Below are 13,936 nucleotides of genomic sequence, written 5' to 3'. Positions count from 1 at the left end.
ACTATAGAAGTAAGAATACAGAGCATATAGGAGACAGACATCAATCAGTGTAAGAGGCAAATACAACAAGATGAAAAGGGAGGACTAGTAGAATCATGCACTGAAAGGATAAAGATTTATATTACAATAAAGGATTTATATTTAAGGTTTTGAAGAGGTTTCTAAGGTATCATTTTCTTCACATCGTATTCCAGGAGAAAAGGAGGCAGACCATACAGGATTGGCTCATAGTTATTTTCTTATCATCTGTTTCTTTAGCAAGAGATTGTTCCCATCTTTTCACAAAGCTGCATCTCTCTGGGACCCAAAGACTGGCATTTGTACTCCTATTAGTGGTCTCAAATTCTTTCACAGCTTGAAATTCACTCCAGTGCAGAGGGTCCATGTAAACCCTTCAGCACTCCTGAAACCTCTTGCTCGGGGCTTAAAGAGGACCTTGTAGCATCCCTGGACATACACATCCTTAGTGTGTAATGTTTCGGCTAAAGATACATAACCATCAGTGCTGAGGTTGGATTAGAGTAACTGGCTGCCTGGTCTCCCTCAATGCAGGTCCCTACAGTTTGGATTTTGGCAGGTCCTAAGCAGTCTTTTGCCTACGCTGAAGTGAATATGGGACCGTAATCTACCTATACTTTCTAGGGGACCCTAAATCACAAAGTTTGAAACAAAACCCAAGTTTTTGATAAGTTAAAGTTTAACAGCCATAATTCTTCCAGTTCACTTTAAAGGTCTCCCAATTCACGGAATCCTTTAAGCAGCAGGGAATAATTAGCATCAAAGATACTTTTTAACTACAACACGATTTGTGCTCCTAAACACAGAAATATGGCTAGGCAAAAAATCCTTCCTTGGTTTTAGGATTTAAAAATAATGAAACCTTTGGATGTCATATTATCTTAACACAGGAAAGCGTAAGTCCAGGATTTCCTTAACTGTAAACACAAAGGCTGAGGGATCTAAACCCCTTTGTATACTGGGATTCCTCAGCCTGTATCCCCCATGTTCAGATTCCCCCTCACACACACGCAGGGAAGGAAGGGGTGAATGGGCACCTCTGAGTCATCCCTCTATGCAGCTTAAAGACATCTGATTTTTCCATGTTTATTCAAACTTTATTCAATTCACTTGCTCTGGACTCTCTAACTTCCCAATTTTATCGAGTTCTTGGATACTCAGGTAATAAGTGTTTTAAATATACACACCATAAACGGATTCAGCATCCCATTCCTGCTCCCAGTCCCACTTCCTGCAGTACTCCCTTCAAGTAATCCCATTCAAACTCTGTGTCAAAGGTTTTCTCTACATCATGGAGGACTAACGTAATCCGTTTGCCCTTGACCATTGCTGATTTATTATTTGTCTTATGGTACTGCCTGAGGGTCTCCCCACCCCCAGAGATGAAGGCCCCATTGTGCAGGGCACTGAACAAACACACAGTACAGGAGCCTCTCTCTTCCCCAGAGAGCTTGCAATTTAAATACACAAGCCAGCTGAACTGATTGCATCTGAGACTCTCCTTAAATGATCCACCAGTGACATCCCTGCAAAAACCAGCTATTGAACAAGGGAATCTAATCTACAGGTGAGGATCGCTATAAAGGTTATATCTACCTCCTTTACCAGCCTCCTTGATGGAAGGCATCTATTTTGGCTCCCTACGTCAGTAACCTTTATTATAATTACCATAATTATATTGTCTGTATATCACTTAAAATGATTTAGTCCCAAGGATGGTATAATATTAACTATTGATACATTCTATAAAGAGTCACTTGTACATATGTAAGAATGTGTGTCATTCAAATGCTTGGCTGAAAGCCTTTGGAGTTCACCTTTTTTCCCCCCCCACACACAATCTGAAAAGAAAGTGACTATTGCACTGTCAATTTAGGCATCCTCCCACAGATCCCAGGGAGATATATTTACTGCAAGACAAATATTAAGCCTTAGAATTGTGCACACACGCATATTCAAGGATATATGGGCGTACAGTCTGCACACATTCAAAAATACACGCTGGCAATCTTGCAGAAAAGAGAATAGGATTCCCAGGATGGAAAGCTTGTCTCTTTACTAATGTGGCTGTCTCAATGCATCACATTCATTTTCACCAATAATGTCAGATGTGAAATACTAAAGAAACTAGATTAGGCTCCAATAAAATAATTCTGGTACTGAATACAATTACTGGAGCAATGAAAAGATAACACTGCATAATAACATAACATTTATTAGGGTTCTCCTTTACTAGAATTGCTTCCATCCCTGATAACAGAAACAAACAGGATGTCACTTGAAAGAGACCTTTAAAACCAGAGCTTCCTGCATCTGTTATCAAAATAGTACCATGAAATGCTCAATGGGTAGCCAAGAAAGCAGCACTGCAGCTCCTATCCGTTAGCATGTTCTCCCAGCCCCCCATGAACAAGATTATAGCTGCTTCATTGGTTTTCCTCCTGAAGTAACTCCACATAGTCTGACAACAGGATTTCAACCACCAGTGCCTCACTGTTTGTAGCTCATGCTCCAACCCATAGCACCTCAGCACTGAGGATGTCTGAAGACTCATCACAAGCCTTATGTAAGAGTAATTGGGAAGCTAGTCTGCTGGGACAAATGTTGCAGTACTGCTCTCATGATCACCACAGAGCGTTTGTAGGGTACTGTGAGGAGCTGCTGTCAAAGTACTACCCTGGATATAGCAATTTGCTAGCAGTAAACAGCCTACACTTATTTTTTACAGATGTTGTGTGACTAATTTCCAAGGAATCTTTTTCATTAGTATTTATTGTATTGTATTGATCTGAGAGAGAAACTGTAAACCCAAGGTCCTGATCATTCAAGATTTTTACCACATTTTTCTTGGGTCTAGAGATATTAAGCTGCAACTTGGTGAAATTTTAAACGCAGGTAATTACCATCTATATAGTCAAGATTTTCAAAAGTGATCAGTTATTCTTCATGCTCAGCTTGGAACACATGATTTTCAGAGGATATGTGCTCAGCACTTTCTAACAATCAGGTCCTGGTAGGGGGTCTCAAGTTCAGAACTCAAAATCACTAAAAAAAAAAAAATCTTGGCCTACCTACTTAAATTCCAACTAGACGTTTCAATTGCACATGGAAATCTTCATCAGTTCCTGCCCTAGACTGTTGCATAGTACTGCAGTTTGCTGTTAAACAACTGCCATGTTTGACTCGAGAGCGGGTGCATTTTGAGGGAGTGGGGGCAGGGGAGGAGTTAAAAGTGATCTTCCATTATCAGATAAAGAGCTCTGCAATCGTTTTGTAAACCCAAGATATTATTGCTAGTAGTACACCAGTGCAGAACTGAAACACACTATGATACAAATTACTGTGCCAGTCCTTGGAAGTAATGTTGTGTCAAGAATTTTGAAAGTATCCAGAAATATCATGAATGAGCACAAGTTGCCATCTGGAGTCATGAAGATCACTCACTGGTTTGTGTCACTTAGCTGTTACTGTCAAACTGGAGGTTTTATGAATAGGAAATCAAGGGGAAAATAGTGAAATTCTGGTGCATGTTCTCTCTCTCTCTTTTTTTTAAAAACACAAGGCTTTCAAAACGTAGACATTTGGGCCTTGTGTGCAGATTACCCAGACTGTATATGCCAGGGATCGGCAACCTTTGGCCCGCGGCCCGCCAGGGAAAGACCCTGGCGGGCCGGGCTGGTTTGTTTACCTGCAGCGTCCACAGGCTTGGCCGATCGCAGCTCCCACTGGCCGTGGTTCGCCGTTCCAGGCCAATGGGGGCTGCGGGAACTGGTGCGGGCCGAGGGATGTGCTGGCTGCCGCTTACCGCACCCCCCATTGGCCTGGAACAGTGAACCGCGGCCAGTGGGAGCAGCAATCAGCCGAACCTGTGGACGCGGAAGGTAAACAAACCGGCCTGGCCCACCCACAGGCTTTCCCTGGCAGGCCGCGTGCCAAAGGTTGCCGATCCCTGATATATGACATACCTAGAATATTGAAATCTGCTTTATGCAAAATAAATAAAGAAAGAATTGGAACCTGATAAAAAATTTAATGCATTTTACCTGTCTGCAGTAGAGAAATGTCCAGTTTCTCATCACAGTCAGTCGTCTCTGCTGATTACAAATATAAACAAGAAATCTCATTACTTTTACTGAATACAGGAATATGATTAAAAAGCTACATACTGTAGAGTGCTTTTGCCTTTCTCTATCTACTCTTCTCAGCTGCAATTTGCTAGCATCCAGTTAAACAGTCACTGCTTGTATGAAAATGTCACATAATAAAAATGCCAACTTAGGAAAGGTAGTCTGGGTATTAATTTGTGTTTATGCTTGGCACTGGATTGGAGTAATACACTACTCCCTTGAATAACTCAAACTCCTGCTGATACAGGAAGCTTACAATAATTTTGTAAATTTAACTTAACAATTGCCATCCCAGATCAGAGCAGTGGTAACACTGAAGCTGGTATTCAGTCTCCAATGGTGGTCAGTATAAGATGCTTCACAGGAAGGTGCGAGAATCCCAAAATGTGACCATTATGTAATAGCCTGCCCAAAAGGGATTTTTTTTTTCCTTACCCTAATCAGTTTGGGTCACATTTACAAAAGGATTTAGGCACCTACAAATACAGACTGGAACCTAGTTGGGTAGATTAGGCACCTAATTCACACTGAAAGTCAATGGGAGTTAGGTGTCAAATTCACTTGTGTACTTTTGTAAAACCCAGTAGGTCCTTATCAGCATCTTTAGGCACCTAATTCCCTTTGTAAATATGGCCCTTAGTTGCTGGCTTATGTCCTGAAGAATGAGAATTTACAAGACTGATCAAAAGCCCACTGAAGCCAAAGGCAGTCTTCTCAGTGACTTCAGTGGGCTAAGGATCAGGCTCTATACTTCTATTTAATGTAACTTCAGATGTTCTCTTTACACGCACAAATTTCTACATCTTTTTTTGAACACTGCTAAGGTTTTGATCTCTAGTGGCAAGAAGAGTAAACAGGAGTTCCAATACACCATCTCTGTACTAGTATTTCATGTACCACTCCTTATATATTGATATTTATATTTTATTTCAAAGAGGATCATGGTCATAAAGCAATGGGTACATTCCCACTGTAGTGTGCCCCCATCTTCGCAGATGTCAAAAACTGGCCAAAGTAATACAGATATACTGAACAACCAAATTCAGTGCATGTCCTTAACTGGCTTGTTTGTGCTGATTACCCTTAACAGTGTTGTCAAACAGCTCCAAACTCATTGAAAACAAGAATTAGTTTATTTCTTAAATAGCTGAAGGTCTTAAAGCACTATGACCTGCTCAGAGCCAACATTAAACAGCCTATTCCAGAGCCCTCATCCAGTGAGCTCCCTTGGCTCCCAACAGAAGATGTTTCAGATGATTATTGCGGAAGCAGGTCAAGCGAAGTTCAAGTTCACAAATAAGCAATAAACACCTTGACCCTACAAATGCTGAGGCAGATCACCCTTCCACATTCCATTCTAAACAGGAAAATGTGGTTTGCCTTCAAATACCACACCCATCGGCCATGAGCCAAATCGGACTTGTCTCGACTTCAATGGGCCTACCTACATGACAAGGCAGGCAAGATTGGAATTTTGAAACTCTCTTGTATTCTTTGTTTAGAAAGAGTTCGGTAACTGTGGTAAACACTCCTGTAGCCACGTCCTTCAGACTTTTTCCAAAATCGCTTTGCTGCTGCGGAATGTGCCTGTCTGGCAAATGTGCACCTGCTATTTTGCTGCTTGCACAGAAGCATGTACGTGCAGGAATGAAGAGGTTAATAGAGAGGTTGCCCTTATTAGTTCTGCTGTCTTTATTCTCCTTAATCTAGATAAAATACTGGCCAGGAAAGCATAATGTTACTCCTGTGATTCCCATCCAATACAATATCTGCTCCTGTGTCTGCTGCTAAACATAAAACAGCACTAGCAAGAATCTGCTATCTCACAAGACACACATGCCTTGTGTATTAATTACATCGTGAAGAGAGGACCAGAGAAAGCAGAGGACTGAGAGGAGGGGCAAAGACACAAACAGAGGGGAAAAGAATACCACAAGAGACATAGGAAAATGTGGTAATGATGGGTGAGACAGCACAGTCCAGCAAGGATTTACTATAAGTTTTTCTCCTCTGGCCCCCAGCATTCTCCATCATAATCAGGCACTGTTTAAAATAAACAATAGTACAATGTTGCAACTACTATCATCATGTCAGGTGACTACTTCACACCAATCAGACCTGAAAAGTCTGAGCACATTTCATAGTGCTGCTCCATTTTCCTTTATGTGTGGTACTGAGTTAAGGCTTTTGAGTTCCACACAGTAAAATCAGATTGCAGGAAGAACTCTTACTCACTCTGTGCTTTAGGAGCATTTAGTCATACTGTACCAGCATTCCTGTCTATATGGAGGCTTTTAGCAACATACTGCCATTAAAGAATAATGGCTCATATCCTTTTCAAGACTTGAAAAGGGAGGGAGGACTTATCACAAGAGATGTGTGGCTCATGCCCCATTTTTTATTATTGGAGATAGAGTGGAATAGCCAGAAGGTTTGGATACTAGCTTTGGATGCAGAGATGACGACAACAGCAGGGCTGTTTCCTGCTGAGACTAGCCCATTCATGGCCCTCCTTAAACACTGTGCCAACGGCTGAGTCTCTGGCTGTGTTGTCGCTGGCTGGTCCACTGGCCCACCTACCCATATTCCCCTTTTGTAGCATGGCAAGACTACACAATGGGAGATACTGCTGGTCAGGGCAGCTGTAAATCACAATGCAATTTGCATTGTAATTTACCCTGTTTTAAAAAGGGAAATGTATACATCTGATTTTTCTTCAACTTCATGTCCCTCGCCATATTCCCTTCCTCCCCAGCAGCTGCAGGAAGCTGAGCCTAGATGTTGTGGAGGGCACAGAATTGGCAATATGATCCAGTGCCCCAGAATGCATACAAACGTGTGGATTTTTTTTTGGCTGTGCCAATTGCATGAAGTGGGACCAATAGTCAAAGGTAAAGAATATTATCATCCTATTTTATTTTCATTATAACATCTATTTGTAACATTAACCTCACAGTCTTTTTTCCTCCCTTGTGACAGCCAACCTGTGAAATTTTGAAAAGACTGAACAAGGCCAATAAAAATTTAATGGCAATGACAGCTTTATTCTCAGATCTAGCAAATTAAAAGAAAAAACCCAAGTCTCAGATCTAAGGCAATAATCTAATGGAACGGAGAAAAATCCAAAGAAAAATAAGACTATTTCCAGTTATGAAAAAATGTTATTGCTGATGCTAACCTTAAATTAATTTCTATTTGTATTAAGATAACAACCTTTCAAAACCTACCCAGGGGAAGTTTTTTCTAAAGAGAGAACAGGTTTTTTTAAAAAGCAGTTTGCTGATTAGCCTTCCCAGTCAGAGACTATTCTGTACCTAATTCTAGGAAATGAGCCAAATATGATAAATAAGGTTGAAGCTGGACAACATCTATGATCCTGTGATCAGAATATCATTTAATTTGAAAATACTCAAGAGGGTAAATCTAAAGAAAGCAGCACTAAAGGCAGATCCTCCCCATTCGTTTGCTGGAGTTCTCAAGCTATTACTGCCACAGATGGTTAGGGGAATACACTGGCGTTTATACCATTAGCTTATCAAATTATCAAACCACAGGATTCAGCACGGAAGATTACTCATGAACATAATTTGTCATCATTTGGACATGCAAATAGCTACTTGGCCTAAATAGAAAACCCAGTCAGAGGGTGGACTGAATGCATCAGAGGATTGGTAATGCAAGAGAGAGCCTTTCCCTTCCAAGCCAGCAGTTCAAATTCAGCCCAACTCAGTAGGGGCCAAATGGCTTTTGGTGGCATTTGTGAAAAACAACAGTGGTCTCAAGCCTGTCCACACACAGTTTGTGCACCAATTTAGCTAGAAAATGAATTAGTGAAATTGGTGCAACCCACCAGTGTGGACAGTCTTATATCAGTTTAACAAAGTCTTAAACCAGTTTAGCTTAACTCAATTGCAAGTAAGATCTTTAGGCACCTTGGAACTTAGGGTACGTCTCCATGGGGAGTTATTCCAGAATCAGAGCACCCATACATGGAGTTAATCAGGAATAGCTGTTCTTTAATTACACACACTACCTCAATTTGAATCAATTTTTCTATGTAGACAACCCCTCAGGTCTGATCTACAGCGTTTATGCACTGGTCTTACTATTTCAATGAGGAGTGTGGTTTTGTATGGAAACAGTTACATCGGTGGGCACAGTTATTCCAATAAAAAAAAAAGGTGCCTTACACTTTGTTCCTATACATGTATACAGCTATAACTATAGGGTTGTACTAGTGTAACTAAATCTGTTTCTATACCAATATAGTTAAAGTACTACAAAAACTGTGTAGACCAGAGCTTAAACTGATTTAAGAGTGTCTGCACTAGAAGTTGCATAAATCAACTTAAAACTCAGGTGGGTGAGGTAATATTTTTTATTGGACCAATTTCTGTTGGTGAAAGAACACATGCTGCAAGAAACCAGGGTTTCCTGAACTCCCATTTCTGGCCTTCAAACAACACCCGCAGCCTCACTAAACTTACCATCAGAAGTAAGCTACCCACAGTCATATCTCCACTGCTGTGATGATCAATACTTCCCACAACATGCCTTTCAAGATCCATGGTCCGACACATGACTATCACAAGATGGTGTACTTCAGCCAGTGCATCAAATGCACAAACAACAACTATGGGGGTGAATCTAGACAATCACTACACTCTTGAATGAGCTCACAGAGAAAAATGATAAAAGACAAAGACACCCTATCCCTGCGGGGGTGAACACTTTGTACAAAATGATCGCTCTATATCTGACCTCTCAGTCCTCGTCCTCAAAGGAAAGCTGCCCAACACCTTCAAAAGACAAGCCTGGGAGCTTAAATTCATAACTCTGCTAGACACCAAAAATCATGGACTCAACAGAGACACTGTCTCATGACAACAGTTTGTAACCCACGCTCTCTTCTTTATCTTATGCTGCAAAGATCTTAATTGCCAACTTCATTTCAAACTTGTGTAAACTCCTTATGCTTAACAATCTGCTCCACCTTATACTTAACAGTGACACTCTGATGACCTTTCCCAGTACTGAAGAATAGCTCTGTGGAGCTCGAAAGCTTGTCTCTTTCACCAACTGAAGTTGGTCCAATAAAAGATATTACCTCATTCACCTTGTCATTCTAATATCCTGGGGCCAACATGGCTACAACAACACCGTAAATTTAAAAATCACACATTCAAGTAAACTGGTGCAACTGAGGAACACTGAAGGCAATGGGAACTAGTCACCTAAATACCTTTGTGGATATGGGCCTGAGAATTCAGACCAGACTCCAGTTTGGGTTTTAATGGCAAAGCATCCCCATCACAAGCCACTGCCTTTGGTACTAGGGTAGCAGTCTATATTCTCACTCCTGGAGAGTGCAGACTGCTAACCTCGGTCTCTCCAGGGTAGGTGGAGCGTGTGGGAAGCTTGCACGGCCAGCACCAGCCACATATCTGTGCTCTCTGATAATGAATTTCAATCTCTGGGGCTGACAAATAGACCAGCACCTTTCCCAGGCACTACATTCATTATGCAAAGTTTTAAAGTAAGAATAAAGAGAACTGGTTTGAAAAACATGAAGCAACATTTTGGAAGCTAGAAAAAAAATTAGCCCCAAGGTGCTACAGCTCTGCTCTGAGAACTCTTTTGTTAGCGTGTTCTGCTAGGAAAATTATTACATTGTTCTGTGATGATGTCAAAACTGAGGACGAAGTAAATAACGAAGAAAAAAAGCAACCACATACAGATGATGAAATTCTGGCCTCACTGAAGTCAATGGGAGTTTTGCCATTAACTTGAAAGGGACCAGAATTTCACCTCCCAGCCTAGCTCTCCTCTCACTTACTCTGCTTCTACTCCACTGACGTCAGTGGAATTATTCCTGATATACCAGTGTAAAGATCTATGCACAGTTTTTAGTTTTAGTACCAGTATATGTCAATTAAGGGTGTAATTTAAAAAGAAAATTTTTTTTACCAGCACAACTCCTAATAGGGACGCAGTTATACCAGTATATATTATTCCCCTTTCCATATGGGAATAGCTAAACTTGTATAAAGCATCGTTATACCAATGTAACTGCATCCACACTGGGGAGATAGTGCCACTCCAACTATACTGGTACAACTTGTGTATAGACAATGCCTAAGTGAGAGGGCAACCAGATCCAGAGAGATTGGGATGTAGGTGAAGGGCCAGTAGAAAAAAAATATATTTTAAAATATAAGAAACAATATAAAATAGAGTCTTTACAACAATTCAGCTTCTATATACTAACTGGAAAATGGGACTATGGGTTACTGTATTTCTTTTCATTGTCCACCCACACACTGGGTTGATCAGTTCTTGTCTCTGGGCAGGCATAGTTAGTACCCCACCTAGTTCAGTATACCGGGCTCAGTTTCACTCATCTTTTCATAGGAAGCCTCTTACTGCTAAGGCTGAGATGCAGCATTCTCCAGTTAGGCTCCTCAATATTGGGGAAGAGCACAGGTGGGAGTGGTTCCTGGTAGCCCCTCTTTAAAAGAAAACCCGTAAAGTCATTGCTAACTCCCACAGTAGAGCTGCAGCGCTAGCTAACATCCTGGAGAGAGACACCACAAAAAGCAAACAAGAATGTTGGGAAAATATTCAAAACAAACTAAATCAAATTAGGTCAATGGAGTTATCCACAAAAGTTCTTCTGCATCTCTGCAGATACCCCAAGTGCCCCCAGTCTCTCTCCCTGCCCGCCTCCACCACCACACATATGAATCTGTGAATCTTCATGTCATTGAAGAACTGCATCATAGTACCATTCTTCCAGTCACGGAGGAATAGGTAGCCTTCTGAAGCCTTCATCAATGGCAGGAAAGGATGCTGCTGTGCAACTACAAGCAATCTGATGATTCTCACTAGCAAGCTCACCTCATATTCAAGGGCAGAGTTGGCTTGATAGTCTACGGGATTTGGTAAACTCACCTTTTTTGAAGAGGGGGATTATTGCTAGCAAACCATCTGCCCTTCTTTCCTCCTTTTTGTTTCTATTTCTCCCCCTCCTTTCTTTTACACTCTTACACTTTTCCGTCCATTTCCCATTAGTGTTGACAGAACTGTGCGACAGAAGAATGCCTCAGCTTTTGCATCGTTACCTCAGATACTTGAATGCTACAGACAAAGCTCAAGACTGAAAATGTTGGCTCTTTGATGCATGGATCCAGCAAATGGCAACAGTTCGTTCATCTGCCATGGTCTATCTCATACTCTTTGGCCAGCTGAATATTCAGCCTTTGGAATTCACAATGGATTTTTTTTTTTAAAAAGGGCTATACATAAACACACACAATTTCAAGAGGTTAGAATAACTCCAGTTGGCCCAGAAGCCTAGAGCTTTACATTGTCAGATTGGACACTTGGGTTCGGTGCTTCATCTAGCTCTTTTTTCCTTAAACCAGCACAAACAATGCACTTATCTGCAGTGAGGAGCAGTAAGAAAAAATAAAGGAAGCAAGCTAAGAAAAGTGGCTGTAAGGAAGGGTTACTGATTTGATGCAAATGATGTGCCTCGCACAATGGGGATCAGGTGCTACTGGAGAGAGGGCTGTTGGAGGACTGGGAATACTTGCATATGGAGACTCTCAAGAAAATGCTGCGGAGAGACGTTAAGAGAGAACCAGCATAAGAAGAGAGTCCCCAGCAGGAAAGGGGGCACCGTACTTAGAAAGGAGACTGGTAAAAGTTTAATAATTACACATACATCGCTATAATGGGGAGGAAGTGTTTTCAGCTTTCTAGGAATTCTACCATGGATTTTGAAACTATAAATTCTTATTCCAACTGGAATTGACAGCACACGGGCAGTGCACTGCACCGACAGGCCATTTATTATAAGATTAGAGCCTAAGTACGTCTTCACTGCAGAGTTAAGTCAGGTAATCAGCACCTGAGTTAGCCTAACCTGCGTGTGGGCAGCCACACAGCAAAGCCAGACCTAAACGACTATGTCCTCAGTAGTGCTGCACTTACTCACGTGTGTCGCTAGGACTTCTGGGGACACATCCTATGCAGTGACGGATTAGCCACTGGGCCAATGAGGCCTGTGCCCAGGGGCCCCGGCCAATTGGGTGCCCCCGTGCCCTGACCCACTCTGCCAGGCACTTCTGCCGGTGAGCAGGGTCGTGGCATGGAGGCTTGCCCTACTCCGCCCACCCGGACCTCCTGAAATGGCCCCCACGCCCCAATCCCAGTGCTGACGGTGGGGTGAAGCAAGCCCCACACCCTGCCCCCATTTTCCCGGCAGGAGCACCGGTGGGAGGGGGAACTGCAGGTGGAAGGGGTGGGGAGGGGCCCCCACTTGCTCTGACCTAGGGCCCCACAAAACAGTAATTCGCCTCTGATCCTATGATTCTTTGGGCTCCAGTAAACTGAGCTCTATGATTCTCTCTCAGTGAATTGTGGGAGAACTTGTCTGCCCCTTTGGGTGCATGGGGGGTGGGGGGAATTGTGGGAAGGCACTGGAGGACTCTCATCATTTGAGTAATTTAGCCTGTGTCCTCACTGAGGACTGGGCAGGTTACCAGCCCAAGTGAAAGCAGCCCCTGACCTCTAGTAGTCTATAGCCCCAGCTGGGAAGCTAGCCTGGGCTTAAAGCACCACTAAACTCTGGTGAGATGGTTGCGTGTATGGTGGATAGGAAGGGCTTCGAGGCAACACCTGAGAAACAGCCTGACTTAACTCTACAGTGAAGACACACCTTAAGATTATTACCATTCAAAACATATCAAACACCACATTTTGCATTCTAGCGGCAACATGCCAAAAGTGCATAGGCTTCGTTTTCAGAGGTACTGAGCTCTCCTAACTACAATTAAAGTCAATGGGAGCTGTGAGTGCTCAGTGCACCTCTGAAAAAAAATCAGCATAAGACTAAAGTCATAGAGCGCAAGTTGTTATTTCTGACATTTTCATGCTTACCTGAGCCTCTTTTTAACCGTCTTCTTGCCAGTTTAATTTGATCCTGTAGAATCTGTACCCAGTCTCTGGGGCCAGGAAGTTTATCCACGTGGTTAGCAGTGCAATATTTTTCTGTGAAGACTAAAATAAAAGGTAGCTTTTGTTTGTTTGTTGTTTTTTTAAAAAAGTGTCTTGTCAAAATTGAGAAGGGGAAAACAAAGAAGAGGAGGAGGATTAAAATAAAAACAACAACAACAAAAACTGAAGTTAAAGTGGCCAAAACTAGGAGGGCAAGACCAGAGGTCAATTCAATGTTCTATGTGTTTATCTTTAAATATATTATTTTGTGCCTAGATACTATATTGATATTTGTGCCTAGATACTACATTGATTAGCTGTCTATAAAAACCTGAGAGCGAGAGAGAATGTCTACGTCTCCTGTATGTCACATACAGAAAATCTGTATTAAAATAATGGTGAACTTTGAACTAAGCTTCACAAGTGGTGGATATTTATAACTGCCTGTTCACCATATGCATTTTGGCATTAGCGGAGAACTGCAGGTCTCCTCCTGGTCCTTCTGGTCTCATGATCTTGTCTGTCAGGCTGCTAGCAAACAGGAGATATGATGAAGTCCTAAATCTTTAGTGGGCATTTATCATATTGGCAAAATAGAAGAGGACACTGAGCTTTTATAAACACATATAAAAACAACTGCTTTAAAGGGGACAATGTCAATCGGGTCCAAAATTTAGATTTTGTAAACAAACAAGCTTTTACAGAGCTTAAAATACTAGATATATTTTCAAAAATTGTTATAATTCCAATGAAAAATAAACAGAAAAAACATTCCCCTGCTGTGTCTGCAA

General features: G+C 41.8%; 1 protein-coding gene across 3 annotated transcripts in view; it reads right to left on the bottom strand.

The window, feature by feature from the left end:
* BEND7 (BEN domain containing 7) overlaps positions 1-13,936 on the bottom strand; it is a 62,026-nt gene that overhangs the window by 2,145 nt on the left and 45,945 nt on the right. For 2 of the 3 annotated variants that reach the window (XM_039519356.1, XM_039519354.1), the window contains exons 7-8: positions 13,089-13,208; positions 4,062-4,112 (exon numbers count right to left, since the gene is read on the bottom strand). In XM_039519356.1, the coding sequence (XP_039375290.1) occupies positions 4,062-4,112; positions 13,089-13,208 (171 nt within the window). The remainder of the gene's footprint in view (positions 1-4,061; positions 4,113-13,088; positions 13,209-13,936) is intronic. The other variant, XM_039519355.1, reaches the window with a different exon arrangement.

This window comes from Mauremys reevesii, linkage group 1 (genome assembly GCF_016161935.1).
Source record: "Mauremys reevesii isolate NIE-2019 linkage group 1, ASM1616193v1, whole genome shotgun sequence".
Taxonomy (NCBI): domain Eukaryota; kingdom Metazoa; phylum Chordata; order Testudines; family Geoemydidae; genus Mauremys; species Mauremys reevesii.
Note: the sequence above shows the minus strand (reverse complement) of the source record. Positions and strands in the feature narration are given on the sequence as shown.